The following is a 24985-nucleotide window of genomic DNA, read 5'->3' on the forward strand; positions in this document are numbered from 1 at the left end:
TTTATAATTCAGAAAGCAGAATCCTCTTCCATCTTTTTCTTTTCCTTATAAGCTATGGGTTAGAGAAAGAGGACCTTCATTATCCATTATTTCATGAACTATCATGGAAATGATCTAATTCAGCCTCTCCTTTAAATGAAGTGTTCCTATACATTCTAAATCATTTATAATTCAGAAAGCAGAATCCTCTTCCATCTTTTTCTTTTCCTTATAAGCTATCGGTTAGAGAAAGAGGACCTTCATTATCCATTATTTCATGAACTAGAGCGAGCTTCATTTTTCTCTCATCACTTCATCCAAACACTCTCCATCGGGTCTCCCTTCCTCTACTCTTGACAGCATCCCTTTCAGAAATCTTTTCATAATAGTTTCGCTATTTAAATGAATCTTTCTTCTGAATAGACCAGAGACAGATGCCCAGATTGGTGGTGGTCTGACCCCTTTTCAGTAATTCCTGTTGGGTTGTGTCTAGCACCTCTTTTTTGAAGTAGGGAGGTAACTCTCACCCAGTGTCCTAAGTTTTGCATTCTCAAGTATTTAAAACAACAGAACATCTACCATTCCTTATGTTGTTATATATGTAACAGATGTTACAGATGTTATAGATGTGATTTCGAATAAAACTATGTTATGACGTTGTCTTTCTGAATTGCCACCCAACTGCCTCGAAAGGAGAAATCCAAAATAAGAGGCTGAAGGCCCTCACTTGAAATGGCTCTGTTCCTTAGAAACTGTCCTTTTATTGAACTGTTCTGTGATTCAGCCCAGGTGGAAAGGGCATAAGGCAAAGGTAATTAAAAGGCCGATAGAAAGAGCAGCACATTATCCTAATTACATTCTTCCTGGTGTAAATAAACCCATCTGCTTCAGTCGCTACATTAATAAACTAGCCCAGGTATCTATCAACTAAAATAAAAAATCTGGACCATAATAAAATTGACAAATGTATCCTGCATTAGCAATGAATTAGGACTATCAGTATTATCTATTAGTAAACTTAAAAAGCTACAGTCTTGGGGCGCCCGGGTGGCTCAGTGGGTTAAGCGGCTGCCTTCCACTCAGGTCATCATTCCAGGGTCCTGAGATGGAGCCCCGCATCGGGCTCCCTACTCAGCAGAGAGCCTGCTTTTCTCTCTCCCCCTCTCCCTGCCGCTCTGCTTACTTATGCTCTCTCTCTAGCTCTCAGTCAAATAAACAAATAAAATATTTTTTAAAAAAGCTACAGTCTTCATATTTAGAAGATGGATGATTCATAAATGTTTTCTTTAAGATTTGGGAAAATAAGATCCAACTATAAACACTACATTAGTTTTATTTTGTTTACAATTTCTAAGTAAACTTCGTGATCAGGAAAGTAAACTATCCTGTAAATATCATGTAACTAGCTTCCTTATTCTAATTTTGTACATAAAATTGCCATTAGGTAGAATTGGGGAAAAAGCTGAAATCCAGACTCAGAAAATCTACATTCACACTCTTGGCCCCGAAACTTACTGGCTGCATAATTTTAGGCAAATCACTTACTCTTACTCAGCCTTGATTTCCAATTTATAACAGCAATGATAACAACAGTGGGATGCTTTGTCATGGAACTGTAAACCACTTTGCAAATATTAGCTTTCTCTCTCAAAAAAAAATTTTTTTTTCTGTTAGATCACATAAGAAGAATTTACTTGAATGACTAGTAGCACAGTCTTTGGAGTCAGACAGTCTCAGCAATTACTCAAGGTCAGTAGGTATTTGCTGAGCAAATAATGAAATATTTGTTCAACCTCATCCTATGTCAGAATTCCAGTCAAATTGTGTGTCATCTCCAAACTTCAATTTTCATGTATGTAAAATATACAATAAGAATACCTACTTCAGTGATTCTCAATCACAGCACAAATGAGGAACTCTAGTCTCTGACTTAGTAGGTCTGAGGCAAGGTCTAGACAAATAGTATTTGTATGCTTCACACGTATTTGGAAAATAACACAGAAGTGAGAGCCACTAAGCTTCTTCTCAAAGCTATGGTGAAGATTAAATGAGGAGATGCATACAGATACTTAATTAAGAACACATACTTAATTCATATAAGTATATAGATCATATTCTGCTTTTTTTTTTTTAAGATTTTATTTATTTATTTGACAGACAGAGATCACAAGTAGACAGAGAGGCAGGCAGAGAGAGAGGAGGAAGCAAGCTCCCTGCCAAGCAGAAAGCCCGATGGGGGCTCGATCCTAGGACCCTGAGATCATGATCTAAGCCAAAAGCAGAGGTTTAACCCACTGAGCCACCCAGGCACCCCTCACATCCTGCTTTTTAAAACATTATTTTATGCATATTTATAAAAATATTTTATATAACATATAAGAGATAATCAGTGAATTATTAAAGCAGTGCTTCTCAAACTTTGGCGTGAGTCTAGTGGGATGTCAGGTAACGTGTAAGAACAGATTGCTGGGTCCTACCCCCAGAGTTTCCAATTCAGTAGGCTTGAGGTGGGACCCAAGAATTTGCATTTCTAGCTGGTTCCCAGATGCCACTGATGCAGCTGTCCAAGTCATGACACTTGGAGAAAATACTGCATTAGAGAAACATTAATCACATCCGAAAATTATGTCTGTATAAAATGAAAACAAACAATAGTCAGGAAATACAGTATCAAAATTTTATAGTTTCAATGTCAGTGAATTTAACTCTGTTTGATGATCTGAAATACAGTCTTATATGATGACACCTTTCTCAACAAAGCCTCAGAAGACTCCTAGGGTGAATGGGAAGGTCACATCTTTGCAGTCCCATTGCAATTTGTATCAATTTGCCAGGTGTCATTGCACTTAGCTTTGTAGGGAAATGAACTGGTAAAGCATTACTTTTTCCATTTAGTAGACAGCAAGGTCCTTGGAGGTAGAGATCAGGTCATACTTATCTATGTACCCTCAGAGCCCAGCACAGTGCCTGCAGACACTCAATAAAATGCTTAATGAATGAATGGAAACTCACTTGGCATAGAGTAATTTTGTGATTTTTTTTTTAATTGTAGTCTCATGGTAACCCCACGGTAAAGTTTAGAGGTATACAGACAACCATCTCCCTGTCATACCTCTTTCATTAGAGCAGAGGTTCTCAAAGGAGGTAAACTCTCCTACCACCCTCCTAAACAAAAGTTTGGCCTTAAACCAAAGAAATAATACCAATAGCAACAATTGGCAAGCATATAACAGTTTGTTTTACCAACAGACTTTGTAACCTGGGGCTCTATCACAAAGTTAGTTAGTGGTAGATTAGAAGAAAAAAAAAATAGTCTCACTCTGAGTCAAACACTCTTTTTTTAAGATTTCCTTCTTTACTCTTAGCCACCTGGTCTATTATCTAATCTGAACCTCATCAGTAGTTGCTTCACCTCTGACAGCTCACTTTCTGTACTGAGGCAAGATGATGGCCTGTGTCAGGAGAGCCCTTCCCTTCAGATGGTATTTTGATAATTAGCTTATTTTTATGACTTTTTCTTAATTCAGCTATGTGGCTCAGTTCTTTTTTTTTTTTTTTTTTAAGATTTTATTTATTTATTTAAGAAAGAGACAGTGAGAGAGAGCATGAGAGGGGAGAGGTCAGAGAGAGAAGCAGACTCTGTGGAGCAGGAGCCTGACATGGGGCTTGATCCCAGGACCCTGAGATGTGGGATTATTCTTTCTAGAATAAGATATCTGATCCCCATATCGACTCCATAATGTTTTTCTTATTTAAATATATATATATATATTCATTTATTTCCTCAATAATACATACAATTAAAATGGTTTGATAAATGCTATAACAAGTGAAAGCCTAAGGAGGTATAGAGGGACTTAAAGCATGAGTAAGCAAAATTAAAGCACCTTTTTTCTACTTTCTTGTATTGTATGTGCATGTGCACGCACACAAACACCACTCTAATTCCAGTCCATAAATGAAAGACCTCTGTTGCCTGACCTGCCATGTCATCTACAGACAATAGAGCCAATTCCAGAGCACGTGGTGAAAGCAACATTGAACTAAAGTCATTTTAATCTAGACTTGCCTAAGTTCTGGCTGTGTAACTTGGGAAAGTAATCTTTACCTCTCTGAGCCAAAGTTTATTTATCCAAAATGAAGTTAAGCGAACCCATTGGTAGAATCTTCCATTTTTAACACAGCCTGGAGTTTTCACTCTAATGATCTCTAACTACGTATCATAACTTGCTAATCAGAAATTGATTGAAAACTATCTTAAAATTTTAGACTTTAATATTGATGAGTATTTCAAGGTACATTATTTTAAAAATATGCTGAGCCCTAGTCACATGAATTTCACAATCAATACTAAAGAAGGTAAGAAAAACTGACATCACAAAGGAAATACATCAGCTTTTAAAAAATTGAAATGAAAAATGAAGTTCTAAAAGGGAAAAAGAACATGTTTAAATATAGCATAAGAGTGTCTAAGTCAGATCTAAATGTCATTAGTGTCTTCAAATGAAATGTTAAAAGAATTCTCATTTGTATCATAGTATCTGACTATCTACAGAGTAGAAAAATAACAAGATTAAAAGTTAGGAAAGCTGAACCTCAGAATGAATAATATCCCATTTGCAGGTAAACCTTTTAAAAAACTGTCCATATGTCACAAATAAACTGACATTCAAAGTTATAATGAAATCATCCAGTGCTATGTAAATTGATAATAAGCAACAAAAATTCTTTGGTGAAGGTGCTTTCTTTATCTTTAGAAATGGGGAAAATACTATCTACAAATTTTCTCTCCCTCCTGAAGATTAATGAGCTAACAATTAAAAGGTTCCATACCTTGGAGGAAAGCTAACAAGGCAACAGATATAGGCAGGGCATATGGTACCTTTTTCTTTTAAATCATATTAATAAGAAAAGAAAGATTAAAATCACAATGTCAAATAATAACAACCTTCACATCAAGTTAGTTTTTCAAGATATAATATTTAGCTCCAGATCTTACCAAAACGTATATAGTTAAATACAAATAGATAAATTAATTTGACAATCCTTAAAATTATACTTGGTATTAAATAGCTGTGGTTTTTAATGAAACCATTTTCAATAAATTACTTTTTATTAACCAAGACTAACCCAAAATAAGAAAATAATTATACCAAAGGAAGGAAGGAAAGAAGGGCCGGAGGATGAGAGGCAGGGAAGAGAAAAAAATATCTCTCCAGGTATTTCAAAAATAATTCCAGAGTAATGGGATTTAAAGACTCCAAATGTGGAAAAGTCATTTATTAGAAACTGAAGAGTATCTCTAGGTGACAGTGATATATCCTCTGGAAAAGATACTGCCTAAGGGCAGCCTTTCATGCCTTGTTCACCACTCTCATCCCATTGCCTACATTTTTAAATCAGAATTTTTCTGTCTAAACATACCTGACTTCAGTGTTTCAAAAACATCTCAAAGGCCCTGACACAGAAGTTATTTATTCCCTGTAGATCATGAAACCAACTTTTTCTGCAATAAGTTTTTCTGCAGATGAGTTCAACAGTTCCCTCTTTTAAGTCTTAAAGGAATAAAAAGAGGAGGGGCACCTGGGTGGCTCAGTCGGTTAAGCATCTGCCTTTGGCTCAGGTCGTGATCTGAGGGGTGCTGGGTTGAGCCCCTCATAGGGCTCCCTGCTCAACAAAGGAGTCTGCTTCTCCCTCTGCCTCTGCCCCTCCCCCTGCTCATGTCCTCTCTTTCTCTCTCAAATAAATAAAATAGAAAGAAAGAAAGAAAGACAGACAGACAGACAGTAACAGCTCCCTATTATCCAGAAACAGATTCACATTATGGATTATTCAGAAATAGTCTGGGGAACTCTTCCTACTATGGGAAGAAGGAACACCTGCCCTGAGCTCTGTCTATCAGTCTCAGTTTAGGAGCAGGCATAAGTGCTCTATTCCATTCACTGCAAAAGAACTACATCCTAAAATTCACTCACATATTTATTCAACTAATTATTATTGAACACTTACTAAGTGTTAGGCATCAAAATAAAAATTTAGTAGTCTCTAAGAAGTTTATACTTTAGGGGGCGCCTGGGTGGCTCAGTTGGTTGAACAGTTGCCTTCAGCTTGGGTCATTATCCCAGGATCCTGGGATCAAGTCCCTCATTGGGCTCCCTGCTCAGCAGAGAGCCCGCTTCTCCCTCTCCCTCTGCCTGCCTCTCTGCCTACTTGTTCTCTCTATCTCTCTGTCAAATAAGTAAATAAAAATCTTTTTTTAAAAAAATGAGCTTATGCTGGGCAGCATACTTTGAAAATAAAAAAGTTTATGGTTTAATTTCATTTTCATGTGAAAATGTACTGTCAATAAAGGAAGAATAGGACAAAAAGAAAAATGAATATAAAAACTATAGGAGTTCTAGTTAAAGGAAGATGATTTAGCATCACTTTCTTCTGTACCTTTTTGTTAGAACTTGAGCTATTATTTTATATCAGACCTTGGAATAATTTTCTAGCTAACTTTCTAATTTATAACATTATTACAAGATAATACTCTCACAATTTGGAGCTAACATCGGATTTTGTACTATCCAATCAGTACAATTCCCTAGATACATCAATAATAAATTCACTTTCCCTTTAATGGGCCACATTAACTTTTAGACTCAGATGCTACTGAGCCTCTTTAATCTAAATAGATAGTTCAACATGGTAAATGCACACACATATACACACAGATGTTTATTAAAACATTGTATACACAGAGAAAACCTGGAAAATTCAGCTATATATGTTTTATATACGTATATATATATTCAGTTATAAATGTTATATATGTTAGTTATGCTACTGATTATCATTAAACCATAAAAATTATGAAGACTATGTAAAAATATAGAGAAATATGTATGTTTGATTTATTCAATGTTATAGCCATTTAGTATCTATGACATGCCCAGATTTATACCAGACATTTTGGATTATAGGATAAATATCACACAATCAGAACCCTCAAGGAGCTCACAGCGTAGTCGTGGACATCTATGGAGGGCCCTAAAGAAGTGGATAGCAAACGGGCACGTGTAAACCCCAAGTTGTGCGAGGCAGCAGTCCTTTGCTGCAATCCAGTAAAATGCAGGTCCAAATTGGGGCACATGACAACCTACACAAAGCCAGGTTTGATCCAAGAGAACTAAGTCAAGATACAGAAAGACAGAAAGCAGCCCTACCAAAGAGCAGAATGCTTCCAGACAACTGGCTTGGGAAAGGGTGCTGTTCTTTCAGGCACCAAGCACAGACTGGCTGGCCTGAACTGCCTGATGGTGTCACCAGAACAGTGGGAGGCAGGGGTGCAGGAGTCAGCTATGGCACGGGCGATGTTTGGACCCTGGGTTGTTAAGGCGCTGACTGATTTTGTCAGATTTTTTGGTTCCTTTTGCTTCAGGGCAGTGGCAAAACTGAAGACCCACAGAAGGACTGAGAAAGGAGATGGACTCTACAATTTAAATCATCTGGGAGCACTAATAGAAGCATGTGCAAGTCCAGGAGCCCCAGAGAGGAAGTGCTTAACTCGGCTATAGGGTAGGGGCAGGGCAGGAGTGCCAGAGGGGAAGATGGGGAAAGTTTCACAGAGACTGTAGGGACATTCGTGTTGAAGCTTGAAAGATAAAAAGGGATTTTCATCATAACCAAAAATCTAGTATCAGAAAGACAGAGAAGCACAAAAGAATGTGTGTGGTTCCCCAGTGTTAGAATGGTAGGATCATTAAACTTGGGATAGATGTGGGAGGTGGTGGGAGATAAAGCAGAAAAGGTAATTATGGGTCAGATCCTAGAGAACCTTGTGTGCCTTGTTGTGAAATTCTGATTTTTACACTGGGGTGGTAACGGAGAGCCATTATTGGATTTTAAAGATGTGAAGTGATCAGATTTGCCTTGTAGGAATACAAGATTTGCAATAGAGTGAAAAAATTAATTGTAGATGATGAAAGTCTAATGCAAGAAGACCTGTTAGTGTACAGGTGGTTCGATTCATACTAGAAATGATGAGTGCTCAGTTATACCTTGGAATTAGAGAGAAGTAGATGCTTAGGATCGACAGTAGTGACTGACTGGATCAGGGCTAAGCAGGGGCATGGAAAAAGAATGAAGGATAACTTCAGATTCTCAGCTTGTGAAACCAAGTGGATAAAAAAGCCATAAAATAAAATCACAGCTATGGAGAACTATACATGAACAAAGACTAAATGAAAAAAAATAAAATAAAAGTGGGGGTTAGGACAGTAGGATGGTTTCCCAAAATCCTTTCAGTGTTCTATTGTACATACAAAATTATTTGGGACTACATCTAGGTTTAAATGCAGGCTCTGCAAATTACTAGTTTATAACTAAATAGATTAGTTAACTTCCATGGATTTATTTTCAGCCAATATTAATTTGTTTATAATTCCTCTCGTTTTGAAGACGATTTAAAATAGTTTCAGAAATACCTACAATTCAACAAAACAAAGTATATGGAAACGACGAGAAACAAAATAAATCCACAAATGTCTGATATACAAGTCTTGAGTGAACTCTCAGACTCAGTTCTGAGCTTCCTAGCTGTCTACCCATAGTAAGAGACGCCATGAACTCTGTTTATCCACTGTTAGCTAGTGGCTTCTCCAAGAAACTTCTCCATCAGATACTCATAACACAGATACTTTTGTAAATAGTGATCAGCACAAGAAACAACACCTGCGAACTTAATAGGATGTCAAGCATCTCAATGTCAATCAATGTTACAACAACTAAGCACAAATCAGCAAAAGCACGTCTGTGGGGGCCAAAATAGCCCAAGCTGGGTAAAGAGCTATTTCAGGGTCTGGCTGACTCCAAGAAAAAGTTTTAGCATATCTATAGGAATCAAAGGACTGCATGTTTATTCAGGAAATCCTTCGTAAAGAGCCCTCCAATAATCAAAGACTTGATTATTGAACCGCTATTTTAACAATGGCAATTCTGTAGAGATTTTTCTGCTTTAATACATTAAAAACCCCATTTTTCAGAAATACAGGATACAGAATAAAACCTCATTAAACAGGACGAATTACAGGAAAGAAGTCTAGACTCACGAAAATTCTAAATACTCAAAAGATATCTCAATCTTTTTAATATAAGAAATTAGCTTTAAAAATGCCCATTGAGTGCTTTGGTGAGTGCTATGAAGTGTGTAAACCTGGCGATTCACAGACCTGTACCCCTGGGGATAAAAATATATTATATGTTTATAAAAAGTTAAAAATTAAAAAAAAAAAAATGCCCATTGAAATTCCTCGAAGACTTCCTTTAGAAAGTTGTTTCGAGGCGCCTGGGTGGCTCAGTCGTTGAGCGTCTGCCTTCGGCTTAGGTCATGATCCCAGGGTCTCTGCTCAGCAGGAAGCCTGCTTCACCCTTTCCCACTCCCCCTGCTTGTGTTCCCTCTCTCACTGTCTCTGTCAAATAAATAAAATCTTAAAAAAAAAAAAAAATTGTTTCTAACGTATATAATTTTCTAACATTTAGTGCTACCAAAACCTTGAAAACTGTGCTTCCCAAGTAGGTTAAACAGGTTACATGCCTCTCTTGACCCACACAAACTTGTGTATAATCTATTACTTTGCTTACTCTTCATCATACCTAGGGCATTAATTCAGAATCCAGCAGTGAGAATCTACAGAGGTTAAAACATAAGGAGTGTTTAGAATTAGGCATGTGAAGTGTACGTCCTCCTTTTGTCTTCATGTTGTTTCTATAGATTACTAAATAAAAGTTTAATGTGTGGGAAGTGTGATAACAATTCAATGAAGAGTTTCCATGCAGTTTCACGAAGTATACATTTCAATGTAAGGCTTTTGTAGCGGGTAAGAAGGATGAGGGAAGAGGCAGATTCCAATTTTATTCTTTATAACTACAAGTCTGTCCTACCCCGTACAGCTAAGATACCTCTGGACACATTTACTTATGACCAAAAATTTTTTTTCACAACTTAATGGTTCTTCTTTAGTCACTGATACTCTTGCACTACAGTAAAGGTGTTAGGTCAGCAGAATCAATGTCACTGCCATGGGAAAAGAATGTGATGACTTTCTTGTGCAGACAAACAAAATAACTGTGAATAAGAGGCTGAAAACAGTGAATAAAAAGAAAAAAGAACTTAATTCAAACTGAAAAATACTGTTAATACTTGAATTTGTGTAGTATTAATGTCCATTAAGAATGTTTTATAGTATTTTTTTCATTTTGTGACTTTGGGTATTTTTCAACTAATATTTACAAAATGGACACGATCATAGCCTAACTTTAAAATGACTTTTAAGTTCTTTGTAAGGCAAACCTGGAGTGACAATAATTTTTTAATAAAATTTTACTGTGGGGATGCCTGGGTGGCTAGCTGGTTAAGCCAGGTCAGGTATGATCCCAGGGTCCTGGGATCGAGTTCCCCATCACATTCCTTGCTCAGCAGGGAGCCTGCTTCTCTGCCTCCGCCTGCTACTCTGTCTGCTTGCCTTGAGCACACTCTCTCTCTTTCTCTCTCTGACAAATAAATAAATAAATATGATATTTTTTTTAAACTTCTAAAAAAATAATAAAATAAAATTTTACTGTCAATTACAAAATCTTTTTTTTTCTCTCATGATTTGAATACTGAAACACAGGCAAATGATCTACAAAATACACCCCAAAATCCATCCTTTAAGTTCTTAAAATGCACAAATTTTAAATTGCTTCTTATAAAACTGGATTTTGGAAAAAAATGCACTGAATATGGCAATTCTTTTTTTTTAATCTTTTTATTTTTATTTTATTTTTTTTAATTCCAGTATAATTAACATATAATATTATATTAGTTTTGTTCCTACAGGAAAATTGCTCAAGCACTTAGGACCAGTCCTGACTGGTGTTCTTTACATGATAGGGTTAGTAAGAGTGCAGCTCTCCGCTAAAGTCCTAATGGCCAAAAGAAGCCACAGAAAAGTAGTTTGGGGGCTACTCATCTTTCACATTAAAGAGAGATAGAGCCAGAGCTTAACAAAACATTGTGGTTTTGATCCTTTCTTTCACAAAATATTCAGACATATGCAAAACAGGAATCAACAATGTGAAATTGTGGTACCTCAACTGAACTAGCGATTTTTAACTGTGACTTTAATGTTCCTTTAATATCATGAACCCTAATGAGAAACAGTGTAAGTTTACTGAAAAACTGTAAGATGCAATGGCAACCAACAGACGGAGGGAGAAAGGAGGGGGCAAAGAGAAAGCAAAGAGAGAAATGTTCTTATTTTGAACCCTAATTGTTAAAAAGTTGTGCCTCGTCTAAAAAGAATAATGAGATAGGTAAAGCCAACTGTTTTGGATTCCTTTTTCAGAAATAGCTTCCTAGCTCCCCTCTGGAAGAATAGAAAAATAATGGGGCTAGCCCGGAAATTCTCAACCTCCCTCCGTGCTATTGACAATTCAAACCAGGTCATTCTTTGCTGTAGGGACTGTCCTGAGCGTCCTGGGATGTTTACCAGTCTCTCTGGTGTCGACTCACTAGTTCCCAATACCACTACTCCAGTCATGACACTACAAGACGGCCTCCAGACACTACAAAAAGTGACTCCAGTGTATTTTTTATTTTTTCTTTAGTTCTTTTGAGCTTTTCACCTGAGAGAATGGACTACTACAGCCAGAAACATGATGTCTAGTAAACCGTTCTCTCCTGGCAACTTTCTCCTATTGTGGCATATTTTATTAAATAGTTTGCCCAGAGGTCCATTTATATGCCTCTTTTAGTGCTATATTTACTATATTTAAAGAAATAAAGATAAAAAGAAACATAACTCAGTGATAGAAAGTCGTTCTACACGAACTCTTCCTTATCTCCCCAGGAAACTCTCAAAAAAGCAACCAAAAAATGTAAAATAGTAAAAGAGAGGTTAAAGACCATCTCAAAAAGCAAAGAGTAACACACAACATGGAACGAAACCTATTATTTCTCCCATCTCAAAAAAATCAAATTCTCTTCTCTAGGGCTCCTCTCACTCCCAGCCGCAGCACCTCTGCTTTGCCCCTTTTGCAACAACACCCTTCAAAAGAGCGAACGAAGCTTCTCTAATCCTCCGCCCATCTCTCGTAACCTGGTCCCTTCAGACCATCACTGCCACCACAGTGAAACCACCCTTGCCAGGGTTTGCAGTCACCTTTATGTTAATAAATCCAGTGGCCATTTCTAAGTCCGCCTCATCTTACTCCACCTATGGACAGCATTTAAGGCAGCTGATTATTCCTCCTCTTTCCCACGCTTTCCCCCTTAGCCCCAGGACCCCACGCTCTCTTGATTTCCCCCTTACTCACTAGTTACTGTTTTTCAATCTCCTTTACCGGTTTCCTCCTCTTCTCTCCTTCCTCTTCATATCGCAGCAAGCCTGGGCTCAGGTTATTTATCTCAGTCTGCACTCATTTCCTGGTGAGTCAGCCAGTCTGTGGCCTTAAATACCACCTATGTTCTGATGACTCCCAAACTGCCTCTCTCCCAGACTCCAGACTCATATATCCAACCTCCTATTTGTCACTTCCACTTGAATATCAAATAAATGTTTCAAACCCAGGTATGTCTAAAAGTGAACCCCCAATCTTTCCCCCTAACTTTGCCCCATCCACAATTTTCTAATAACACTGATGGCAACTCCATCCTATTAGTCACTCAAGCCAAAAACCGTGCAGTCATCTGTGATGCCTATCTTTCTCTCACCCTCCACACACTGTTAGTTCAGAAAACCATATCAGCTTCACCTTCAGAATACATTCAGTTATCCTTGCATTTCTCATGTCTCGTGCTTTTCCCCTAATGGATGCCACTAGCATCTCTCAACTGAAATACTGCAAACATCTTACTAGTCTCTTCTGGTTTCTCTCCTTGCACCTATAGGACACTCTCAACACAGTAGCCCCAACAATTCTTTCAAGAGGTAAGTCATGGGACAGCTGGGTGGTGCAGTTGGTTGGGCAGCAGATTCTTGGTTTGGGCTCAGGTCAAGGTCTTGGCATCCTGACACTGAGCCCCACAGTGGTGGTAGGCACTCCACTGGACATGGAGACTGCTCAAGATTCTCTCTTCCTCACCCACTCATGCTCACACTCTCTCTCTCTAAAATAAATAAATCTTTAAAAAAAATAAAATGTAAGTCATATCATATCACTCTTCTGCTAAAAACCTGTTAAAAACCTTCAAGGTTAAAGTCAAAGTCCTTTATTTCACTTAATTAATAAGCTAGTGATTTTTTAAAGTAATCTCCATACCCATTGTGGGGCTTGAACTCATGAACCCAAGATTAAAAGGGCTCCACTGACTGAGCCAACCAGACACCCCCAAGGTAAATTCCTTTAAAGTGTCTAAAGGGCCTAATGGAAGCTGGTCCTCCCTCGTCTTCTTGATCCCCTTTCCTACTTCTATTCTCCTTTCTAAATTCACCCAACCTGCTCTCTGTTTATCTAGAAGGTTATTCCCCTGCCATGAGTAACTATTTAACCTTCTCCAACATTACCTCTCAATTAGGTCTATCCTAAGCATCCTATTACTACCCACAACTGATCTTCTCCATCATCCCATAACAGCGTTCCAAATCCTCCTCACCGTGCTCTTCATTTTTTCACAACATTTTTCAATTTTTAATATCAACGATTTGCTTATTAGTGTTTATTATTCATTACCTATCTTCCCTATGTAGAATGGAAACCTCAAAAAAGCCTCCATTTTCTTCTCTGGTAAGTCCCTCAGAATTGTACCTAGCGCAGAATACGTCTTCAGCTAATATTTGTCAAATGAATGAGTGAAATAAAATGGATGGATATCCCACTCTGAAATAGAAGGGATTGCAGCCTTCTCTTCTTTTTTTTTTTTCTTTATCCTTTTTCTCACTTTCCTGGTTACACATCAAAGCACTAGCTGGGCTGGGAGGGAGAAGAGATTCTTTGGTAGGAAGGAGTAGACAAATATAACTGGAGACCCTTTTACTGGTAGATTATAGGTTTTAAGAGACTTTTTGTCTTTTCAGTTTCAGCTGTGAAGTCTCAGGCTGTCTGTGGATTTTAGGACTTCTGTGTTCTCTCTTTACCACTCTGATTTTTAGTTCAGTGGGGCTTCTGGTTGGAAGGTACCTTCTAAACTGAGAGAAGCAAAGGAGCTAGGGATGAGGATCAAAAAATATGGGAAAGTGACAGGCTGCTAAAAGAGACTCCAGGAAAACAGGAAAAGAGAACTTTAGGTTTTCAATCCAATTCACTACAGTAGGAAAGACGGCTAAAATTCAAGGACATGCCTGAGATTAGTAAGAAAGATTGTGAACTAGAGTGTTCCTTTTATTCTTAAGAGACTGAAAGTGACAGAGAGGGTTCAAGATAACTGTCAAAATAAGTAAATTAATCCCATTGTAGCAGAGTGTTTTTAAAAAAATATATATTCTTCCACACGCATCTCCCCTAATATTTATATACCCCTGAGAGGGCCTCGATCTCCCAAGAGAGAGATGCAAAAATAATAAATTACAAATATATTATTATCTAATGTTATGCAACAAATTACTCCAAAATTTAGTGGCCTAACACAATAGTAACCATTTATTCTCTCTCACAGTTTCTTTGATACAGGAATCCAGAAGCAGCTTAGTGGGCATTTCTGGGTTAGGGTTTCTTGCGAAATTTAGTCAGATGTTGACTGAGGCAATGGACAACTGAAGGTTTAACTGGAATGGAGGGTATGTTTGCAAGGTTGATCGCTCATATGGCTGGCAAGCTGGTGCTGGTTCTTAGCAGGAGGGCTCAGCTCCTTCCCACAGTGGGCCTTTCTACAGGGATATTTGAATGTTTTCACAATACATCAACTAGTTTTCCCTGAAGTAAGCAAGATAGGAAAGCAAAAGATACACAAGAGCAAGGCAGAAGCTACAATGCTTTTATGTACAATGTAGCTTTCTACTATACTTTACTGGTCACACAGGTCAGCCCAGATTCAGTGTAAGAGGGAAGAATGTAAGGGTGTGAATACCAGTAGACAAAGGACATAGAGAACATCTTGAAGGCTGGCTACCACAACAGTAAAATCATTTGTCACATGAACAGCAAAATAACCTCAATTCAGGGGTGCCTGGGTGGCTCAGTGGGTTAAGCCTCTGCCTTCAGCTCAGGTCATGATCTCAGGGTCCTGGGATCGAGCCCCACATCAGGCTCTCTGCTCAGCGAGAAGCCTGCTTTCCCCTCTCTCTGCCTACCTCTCTGCCTACTTGTGATTTCCCTCTCTGTCAAATAAATCAATAAAATTTTTAAAAAATAAAAAAATCTCAATTCATCTTAGAGTTGACGTGGATGCATCTTTTCCTGCTTATACCACTTCAAAAAGTGTGATCATTTACTCACCTTGTTTTGCCTTTCCATCTCTAGTGACAGAGAGGCAAAATATAATGTAATATATATATAATACATAATATAACATAAAACCATTATACAATATCATCTTATATCTGTGAGCATTTTTTTATTAACAATGTATTTTTAATTTTAAATGCAATAAAGTTGTGACACTTCTGAGGAAAGTATAAGAAGATATATCATCCTCTTGATTCAGAAGGGAAAAAACATGATCTACCTTTCTACATTAGGTTTGATAAACCTGAGGGAAATGAACAGATATTAAAATACTGGATGTAAAAAAAAAAAATACTGGATGTAGACAATGTAAAAAGAGTCACTGGACTTGGTTATGTCTCTATCCACAGTATACAATTTACTCCTAGACCTCAGGAAAGCACCTACTGTCTTTGTATCTCAATTTCCTCATATGTAAAATGCAAATAATATTCATTCACATATGTAAAGGGTGAAGCATGAATATAAATTGGGAACTGAGCTCTATCATACATATGTAAATATATATGTAACATATAAAGATAGAGATATAAATAGAGCTAGATATAGATCTGTTTTACACAGAATATGTTTTTACATAGAGTAAACTTGGAGCGCCTGGGTGGCTCAGTTGGCTAAGCATCTGATTTTGGCTCAGGTCATGATCTTAGGGTCCTGGGATCCAGCCCTCAGTGGGGAGTCTACTTTTCCCTCTCCAGATGCCCTTCCCCCATTCATGCTCACTCTCTTGCTGTTTTTCTCCCCAAATAAATACATGAAAAATCCTTTTAAAAAAAAAGAGAATAAACTTAACCAAATTTGAAATAGATATTTCTGGACTTTAAATTATATACATGTATATATGTACATATAATATATAATATGCATGCATGTATATATACATGTGCACATAAACAAACACATATATACAATCAAGACATAAATCTTGGCTTATACAGAATATATATTTATAAATAATAATCTTGATCAAATTCCTTACAGACCTACACTATTCATATGTGGCAGCATCACTCACCTCTTTATCATTCTTCTAATAACTCTGTGGACACTGAGCATTTCTTCTAACTCAAACATAGTGTGATTCTCAATAGTATGAAAAAGAGCTGATGTCACAAACACATTATGTTGCAGTATCACTAAGGGCCAGATCCATTCTTAGTTACATAATCCCTGAGGTCCTATCAGCCTTGCTAGGCTCAAAAGAGAGACTTAGAGTTCAAAGAAAGAGACAGAGGGGACTAAACAAAGCCCTGACCCAACAAAAACTCTTAGTATATTCTCAGTATTAATCTTTGGCAAAGCAGTAGACAGTTTGGAGTTGGAAAAAGGCAATGGAGAGCTTTAAAATGTTTATCATTTATATCTTCCCTAAACACCATAGCACTTTCTAATCACAAATGCTTAGGGAGTAGAAAATCATCCAAAACACCCCATACTTTCCTACCCCCTGCCAATATCTCCACAATAAGATCAGAGACCCAAGGGTAAACTTTCCCTGCTAACTAGCTGTCAAGCAGCTCCCTCCAACAAATGACAGTTTTTATCATTCTTTCATGCTGCTTTCATCTGTGAGATCTGTAATCCATGAGAACAACCTAATAATGATTAAGTAAAATCAAAGTGATCTTTTAAAAGCCTGCATGCTTTGTTATAAATGCTTCACAAGTAAAAGATCAGTCAAAAGCATAAAGGTACCCTGATTTGAACTTCCTTTGTGTTTGAATTAGAGTGTTTCTTTTGGAACACTCTCACATCAAGCTTCCGCTTCTCTTGGCAAAAATCATGAATTGGCTGATGTTGTTGTAGAGGTTTTCCTATGTCCCCTTTCCCACCATCACTCTTCTTTCATGGACTCCTTTCCGTTACCTAGGAGTCCCTCCTGCTGCCTTCCGCATTCCTCTTACCCACACTCATGTTCCAGACTCTTTACAATTCTCCCTTCTAACATTACAGTATGCTTGTCCAAAGATTAGGCTTCTTTGTGAGTCTTGCTAGGTGGCTAACTAACCCAACAATCATTACCACAATTTTGAATTAGTACTTGTTTTCTTTACAATTGTTTTTCAAGCAGAAATTTTTAGAAATTCTATCAACATCTCTGCCCAAAATATTGTAGGTATTTTGGTAAGCACTAGGAGAGGACACTTGACTATAACTAGGCCTTTTAGAAAAGTGAAGTCCATTGGGTTGCTTTACTTGGCCTAAGGAGTTGATATATGTGTAGGGGTTCTGGACAGACCCCCAATAAACCCCGCCCCCAACACACACACACACAATGTGCCACTTTGCCATATGGATTGATTTGAGATGAAGGCACCTGAAAGCTCAAGAAAAACTATGTCCTTCCCTTAGCCACACAGAAGAACCAAATTGGAGGTCTTTCCCAGAATAAGGGTTATTAATAGAGATCAATTTTATCTGAATGATCTATCTGTATGGTAGGGCAAACATCTAATTATAAACATCTGCTCTCCTTATTGCTTTGTGAAATGCATTCCTTTCCTCTGGAATTCCAGACCCCTAACTCCTTCTCCTAAGTTCAGAGTGACATATATACCTCATTTTGCCTGTCTTTGGAATTTCCATATCTATGTGAAATCTCCGTATGTATACTTAATAAATTTCACTTTAACCTGTTAATCTGCTTCATGTCAATTTTTTTTTTGAAGAGTTTATTTATTTGACAGAGACAGACACAGCGAGAGAGCAGACACAAGCAGGGGTGGGAGAGGGAGAAGTAGGCTTCCTACTGAGTGGGAAGCCGGATGCAGGGCTTGATCCCGGGACCCTGGGATCATGACCTGAGCCCAAGGCAGCCACTTAATGACTGAGCCACCCAGATGTTCCGGTTTCTTTTTCTTTTTTCTTTCTTTTTTTTTTCTTTTTTTTTTTTTTTTTTACTTTTAAGTAAACTCTACACCAACACGGGGCTTGAACCCACAACCCTGAGATCAAGAGTTGCAGGCTCCACCAACTGAGCCAGCCAGGCGCCCCAGGTCAATAATTTCTTAGTCCTGCTAGAAGGACCTTTGAGGTTTAACAGGAATTCTTGCTCCCTAACATATGAAAGCTGCTTTTTCTGAAATCAGCCTCAAGGATAAGAAAGTAACCTCAACCATCCAGTTGGCTTCCCACTGCACCTAAAATAAAACCTATACTCCTGTTGAGGGTCAAAAACCACTCCCTACTTGTCTTTACCTCATGCACTACACTCCAGCTGAACTGCCCTCTTCCTTTCATACTTGAACATGCCAAACTGCAACATCATTGGTGCCTTAAGACCTGCATTGCTACATTCCAGCTTTTGGCATGTAAATTACTTTTCATTTGGTTCCCACCTCAACTGTCACCTCTTCAGACAAACTCAGGTAATCCTACAGTCCTTTTTAGCACATCATCCTATTTTCTTTTTTTGGTTTCCACAATAAGTGTACTCTTTAATCCCCATCACCTATTTCCCCCATCCACTCCCCTCTTACAATGAACAGTTTGCTCTCTATAGTTAAGAGTCTGTTTCTGAGTTTGTCTCTCTTTCTTTTTCTTTGCCTCTTTGTCTTAGTTTATTTTCTTCATGGTATCATAACTGCGACTTTTTTTATTCGTGTGATTGTTTACCTGCTCTTTCCAGGCCCCCTACCAATGCACTTACTCTGCGTTGCCTATCATGCTCATCCCTGTGTCCCTCATGTTTTGCACAGAACCTGATATGTGTTCAGTGCTCAGTAAATATATGCTGAATGAAGGCATGAAGATGAATCCAAGCATAACTTAACATTTAAATTTAAATAACTGAGAAATCCTGCACTAATATTGGAAGGGGGGCACAGTTGTTAAGGTCACCATAACTAATTAACTTGTATTTATAAGACTTTTATTGATCATGGACTACAACATTTTTTCAATAAAACATAAATATTGGACTGATAAATATTCCACTTGCATTTTTGTTTTGTTTTGCTTTTTAAGATTTCATTTATTTATTTAACAGCGAGAGAGAGCACAAGCAGGCAGAGAGGCAAACAGAGAGAGAGGGGGAAGCAGGCTCCCTGCTGAGCAGAGAGCCAGATGTGGAGCTAAATCCCAGGACCCTGAGATCAGGATCTGAGCTGAAGGCAGAGGCCTAACCCACTGAGCCACTCAGGCGCCCCTCCACTTGTGTTTTTAAAAAGCTGTCCTTTTGATGAGATATCACAAATGAATGCCAGGATTCCTTGAGAAATGCTGCCAACTCATCCTATTCTTCTGTCAGTGTTAAGAAACTACATTTCCCTTTGGCCAATTTCTAGCTGTTCTATGTATGTAGTATCCATTGCTAGGACTTCAGAAGCCAATGAGCAACTTGCTTGTCACATGCCCCAACAAATGATCTCTGGCCCTATGCAGTGTATCTAAGCAGAAAAGCAGCTCTCCTAAGATAATAACCAACACAGCATAGAATACTCTTAAACCTATGGTTTATTATTCTGCAAAATTTACCCTAGCAGGCTGCCAAAAGGAAAAAAATAAAAATAAAAATAAAAGTCCAGAAATTGAGCAATTTGGTTTTCTACCAAGCAGTCTCCATTTAGCTAGTTGTAGCTTACAAGCAGATGCCTGAAAGCAAGCAGTTCTGCAAGCCTGCAGTCAGATGCTTTTGTAGAGCTGTTTTATTTTTAAAGGAAAAATTGTGGCAGGTCAATGGATTACAACTTCCTGGGCTTGCTTTTGTTATCTACAAAGTATCACCACTAAACCTGCTTTGCCAAAGTGAAACTCCAAGGCTTAAAAAAGAAAAACAAGCATCTTTCCTTCTAAGAATTAAATAAGCTGGTTTAGAAAGAAAGAGAAAGAAATAAAGAAAGAAGAAAGAAAGAAAGGAAGGAAGAAAAAGAAATTCAACATTAACAGACAGGGGAAAAATGCCCACAAGTCAGTAAGAGCAAAATAACATACCTTTCCCTTTAAGGAAAACTTGTAGCATAAGAAAACCTTATTTTTTAAAAACTGCAATGAAATTTCTTGAAGCCACAAATCTTAAGAAAGCTTGGTTATTAATTCTTCCAGAAGAACTATTAACACTTAAATGACAAAACTCTATTAACCACTATTCTTCAATTATTTCACCATCAACTTAAATTTAAGGAAATAACGCACAATCCTACCATGGCATCCAAAGCAAAAATTTCTTGGGTGTTTTTTGGTGGGTTAGAGAGAATTAAAAGGAGGTGTCTTTTCATCAAACCTCTTATACTGGTTCACTTCTCATTAATTTGGTCTCTTTGGATTTGTGTGTGTGTATGTGTGTGTGTGTGTGTGCTTCTGTCCAGGTTAACTTCAAGAGTAAGGTTGTCTTTAAGCATGTACTGCAAAACTGTAAAATTTTTTCTACTGTTCATGGACCATTTACAATCTGCAAGGTTTGGAGTGGAAATGAAATGTATTCCTGCCAATGGATAGCCACATCAGCAGTGCTGAAAAAGAATCCTTCTGTTTTGCTCATCAGGCCATATGGTTCCATAAAAAAGGAGCTAAACAAAAGTGCAACTAATGCACCTTGTCAATCTGGATATAGAGGAATTATCTGATATTACCATAAAGAAATCGAAGAAGAATATATCCTCTCCTTCTTCAAGTCGTCTACCACTATAAACATATACTAATTAATTGGTAGAATAAAAAATCAGGTTTAAGGCCTTTTCTGTGTATATATATACATACATACATACGTATGTATTGTATATGTGTGTGTGTGTGTGTGTGTGTATATATATATATACACACACACATAGTCAGTTTCAAACAGAATCCCAGATGTTTTGCAGTAACATCTTACAAAAATCTTCCAAAAGATTAAGGATTGTGGCTTAAAACCCTTTCTAGTAAGTGATTTGAGTACCCCAGAGCAATTAACAAGAAAGCTGAATCACCAAGATGAAGTTGGGTCCCGCTAAGTGACCTCTAGAGTGGAGCTAAGTTTCCACAAGCAGGACTTGGGGGGAAAGCAAGAAGCATGTCAAAGCCGAGCGCGCTGCTGTAACCTAGCCGTTATATTCAATAATTTACAGGTTCCCATCTCAGAGTGGTGGTCCTATTTTATATAACCCTAAAGCACAGTATGTCTCCGCCTACCGGTCCAAGAGGCCCATTGGGTCGAAATCCAACTTCAAGCACCGGCCCTTCCTCCTCCCCAAGTTACTGAGGTCCGGGTCCCCACCCCCAGGCGCACAGCGGTCCTCCGCGTACGCGGTTACGGAGCTGACTTCCACCTCCCTGCAGTGCTGCGTACAACCTCTGGGCTACCGCCGGTTCCCCAGCGACAGCACGGGAGTGGGAGGGAGCCGTCGACCTGCGACCTCTACGAGTCCCCGCGCCTGAGACCGGTACACGAGCTCCCGCTGCGCAGCGCTCTGCGAGTCCCGGAGACACACCCCTCCGTCCCCCGCCCCGCCAAGCCGGATGCTGCCCACGAGGCTCCCTCCCGGTTGCAGCCCTGGACCACCCCAGCAACAAGCTCTTCCTTGTCCTTTCTGCCATCGCTTCTCCTCCCCTGAACTTCCCAACTTTGGAAACCCCGGTTCCAAAGGAGCAACAGGGGGCACTGCTCGCCCGCCCAGGTCGGGAAGAGGGAAATAGCGTGCAGGGACCCGGCCGGTAGCAACTCCTCTTAACCATTGGGCCAAAGGAAAGGCAGACAGCTACTACCTCCTCAGGCTGGAGGTTGGGAAAATGGATGCAGAACTTGTCACCCTAGGGATGAAGGGGCGGTAGGAGAGGGGAGGTTGGGAGGAAGGAATAGGAAAGACCAAGGAAAAAACTCACTCTCTGCACACACACTCGCGCGCGCACGCGCGCGCACACACACACACGCACACATATGCAGCCTGTTTCCTAAAAGGACGAGACGCTACGAACCAGGAGTCTCTTTTCTCCCCAGTGCCCTCAGGGGGGAACGCGCAACAGATACCCAAGCTCTCGGAGTAGGAAAGGGGTGGGGTGAGAGAAAGAATCTCCAGGTTTCCCCAGGTTAGAAAAAGGAGACAAACTCCTGTCAGAGTCTCCCCGGAGGCAAAGGCAGTGCTGAGGTCCCTCCACCTCCCAGAGAAGGCAAACTCTTCCCCTACAGACAACCTTCCACCTGGCGGAGTCTGGATGTAAACAGGCAGGACCCCGGGGCGGACCGCGGGTGGGAGGTGGGCTGGGCCGAGGTGAGAACGAAGCGGAACTCACCCTTGATGCTGGGGGGCCCTCTCTTCTTAGCCATCTTCTGCCCCCGCCCCTCCCCCAGACCCCCCGCGCGTTTCCTCCGGCTGCCGCCGGGCTACCGCAGCCCGCTCGGCGGTTTCCAGGCGAGCTCTCGCCGCGGCTCTCCGCTCAGCAAGCCCTTTGTTGCTGTGATGGCATCTGCGAGGCGGCGGCGGCGACGGCGGCCAGGCTGCGCGCTCGGCTCGGCTCGATTCGGCTGGCGCGGGCGCCGCCGCCCCTCTGCTCTCGGCCGCGCAGCGCTGCGAGCCTCGCGCTAGCGCTGCTGTGGCCGCTGTGGCTGCGGCGGCGACTGTTGATGCTGCTGTGGCGCTCCAGCTGCTGGAGGGGGCAGCGCAGGGTCCCCGGAGCGCCCGCCCAGAGCTGACCTCCCCTTTGCCCACACCCTCCCTCCCCCACTCTCCCACCCCGGTGTCCCGTCTGAGCCGCCACCTCCAATCCAACCAGTGACGACGCCGTCATCTAGCAGCCGCTGCCGGGGAAGGCGGTGGTGGTGGCAGCGGGGGGCTGCTGGGGGAAGCTGGGAGCCCTCGGCTCTCTGGGGCCAGGAAGTGGAAAGCCAGGCAGCCCGACTCCGGTGAGGCCCGCATTCTGCCTGCCTGCTTTCCTTCGGGTCTGCGAAACCTCTTCCCAGGCGGCTGGACGTGGTGTGGGGGCCGGGGGGCGGGCGCGAAAGACACCCGTCTCCATAGGCCAAAAAGAACTCTCGCTAACTGCAAGAGAAGAGCACGGGCTCGAGCAACTCGGCCCAGCCACCGACTTCCCCAAAATCCTCCTCCGGGAACCAGTTCCGAATGAGCCCAGGGGCGCGCGAATGCCTCTGCCCCTCCAGAACCAAAAAGGGAAGAGGAACACTGGAAGACAGTGAAGATGGGAAATCTAATTCCAGGCGCAGCCCTCCCCCAGACACTTGGAAGGAATGACCTAGTTCACGCCCTAAACTTCTTTAAAACGAGGACTCTAGACAGTTCCCTTGGGGCTGTAGAAATAGAGGGGAAAAACGTCAAGCTCTCAGATGTTGGGGGGACTGGGGTGGGGGGAGGGTGGAGTGATTTCTTGGTGTCCGGTACAAATTTTGTCCCTGTGGTTGCATTCTTTCTGATTGGGAGTTTGGAAAGTTTTCATTTTCCTAGAGGAGCTGTCCTCTTCTGGCGTGCTGATAAGAGAAGGAACCTCCCCAGTGACCCAGGACTGCAAGGGCATACAAAAGTTTAAGATCCGTCCGAGAATGTAAAAGTAGTAACCAGGCTTCAAAAGAAGGGCAGAAGAGGTAGAGTAATGAGGGGGTTACCAGTGTACAAAAAGAATACAAAATCTTTTTTTTTTCCCTTTACAGGAGCTGACTTTTCCCTTAAACCCACATACTAATTAACAGTGATCTTACTAACACTTCTTTCCCTTCCCTCCCTACATTTCCAACCTAATCAGATTATCTAAATATCTAGTGATTCCATTCAGTACCACTAGCCAGAAGTAGCCCCAGCATCACTGGTGTGTAGCAGAAAGAACACTGGAGTTCAAATGCCTGGTTTTGAATTTTGCCTCTGAAAACTTGTAGAAGTCCTCTATTCTTCTGTTTTCTGGTCTGTAAAATATCATCTCAAAGATTCCGTCCAGCTCTAATAAATGTCCTGAGATTTTTTTTTTTTTTTGTATTCCAAAATCATAACACGTTTTTTGCACTCTTCCTGAATTTGCATCATGTATTGTATTGAATTAAGTCATCTAAAGAACATGTGAAATACCCAATCCCTCTAACAACAAAGGTATGCATTGGATATAAAATACAAATAACAAGCTTATTTTAATTAGCAAAATAGGCCCAGTCTCTGATTTAATTCAGAACTTCTCTGTCTGGATGCCCGCCTGGTTCAGTCAGTAAGAGCATGCCATCCTTGATGTCAAGGGTGGTGAGTCGGAGTCCAACCCCGGGGATAGAGTTTCCTTTAAAAACAACAACAACAAAAAAAAAACTACTGTGTCATCTCTTCAAACTCTTAAGGTGTACAAGTATTAGGCTTGTAAATATTCTGAGTCCATTTTATGGGTTTCATATGTTATCATTAAGTACTAATTATTGCCTTCCTTAGAATAATGTCTTCTCATTTATTAATTACTTTTGCATCCTTTATTTCATTTAATCCTGACTATATGCCTGTGAGTTTAGACTGCAGGTCCTGTCTTCCATATTTTATAGGTAAGAAAATGAGATTCGTGAAGGTTCACTGACTTGTACACGGCTTCCAGTACTTTGATGCCCTTCAAACTCAATACCAGGCTCTTCCCATGATACCAACTTATGAAATAAAATCTTCCTGCCTCAGACCAGAGAGAGGTTCCTTTTTTTTCTACTTACTCCTTC

General features: G+C 40.1%; 1 protein-coding gene across 1 annotated transcript in view; it reads right to left on the reverse strand.

The window, feature by feature from the left end:
- Nucleotides 1-22652, reverse strand: part of SLC44A5 (solute carrier family 44 member 5) — a 398499-nt gene extending 375847 nt beyond the window's left edge. Inside the window, exon 1 of the mRNA XM_059376880.1 lies at nucleotides 22591-22652. Coding sequence (XP_059232863.1) covers nucleotides 22591-22624 — 34 coding nt within the window. The 5' untranslated portion in view covers nucleotides 22625-22652. The remainder of the gene's footprint in view (nucleotides 1-22590) is intronic.
- Between the last annotated feature and the right edge of the window lie 2333 nt (nucleotides 22653-24985).

Source organism: Mustela nigripes, chromosome 14 (genome assembly GCF_022355385.1).
Source record: "Mustela nigripes isolate SB6536 chromosome 14, MUSNIG.SB6536, whole genome shotgun sequence".
In the NCBI taxonomy this organism is placed as follows: Eukaryota; Metazoa; Chordata; class Mammalia; order Carnivora; family Mustelidae; genus Mustela; species Mustela nigripes.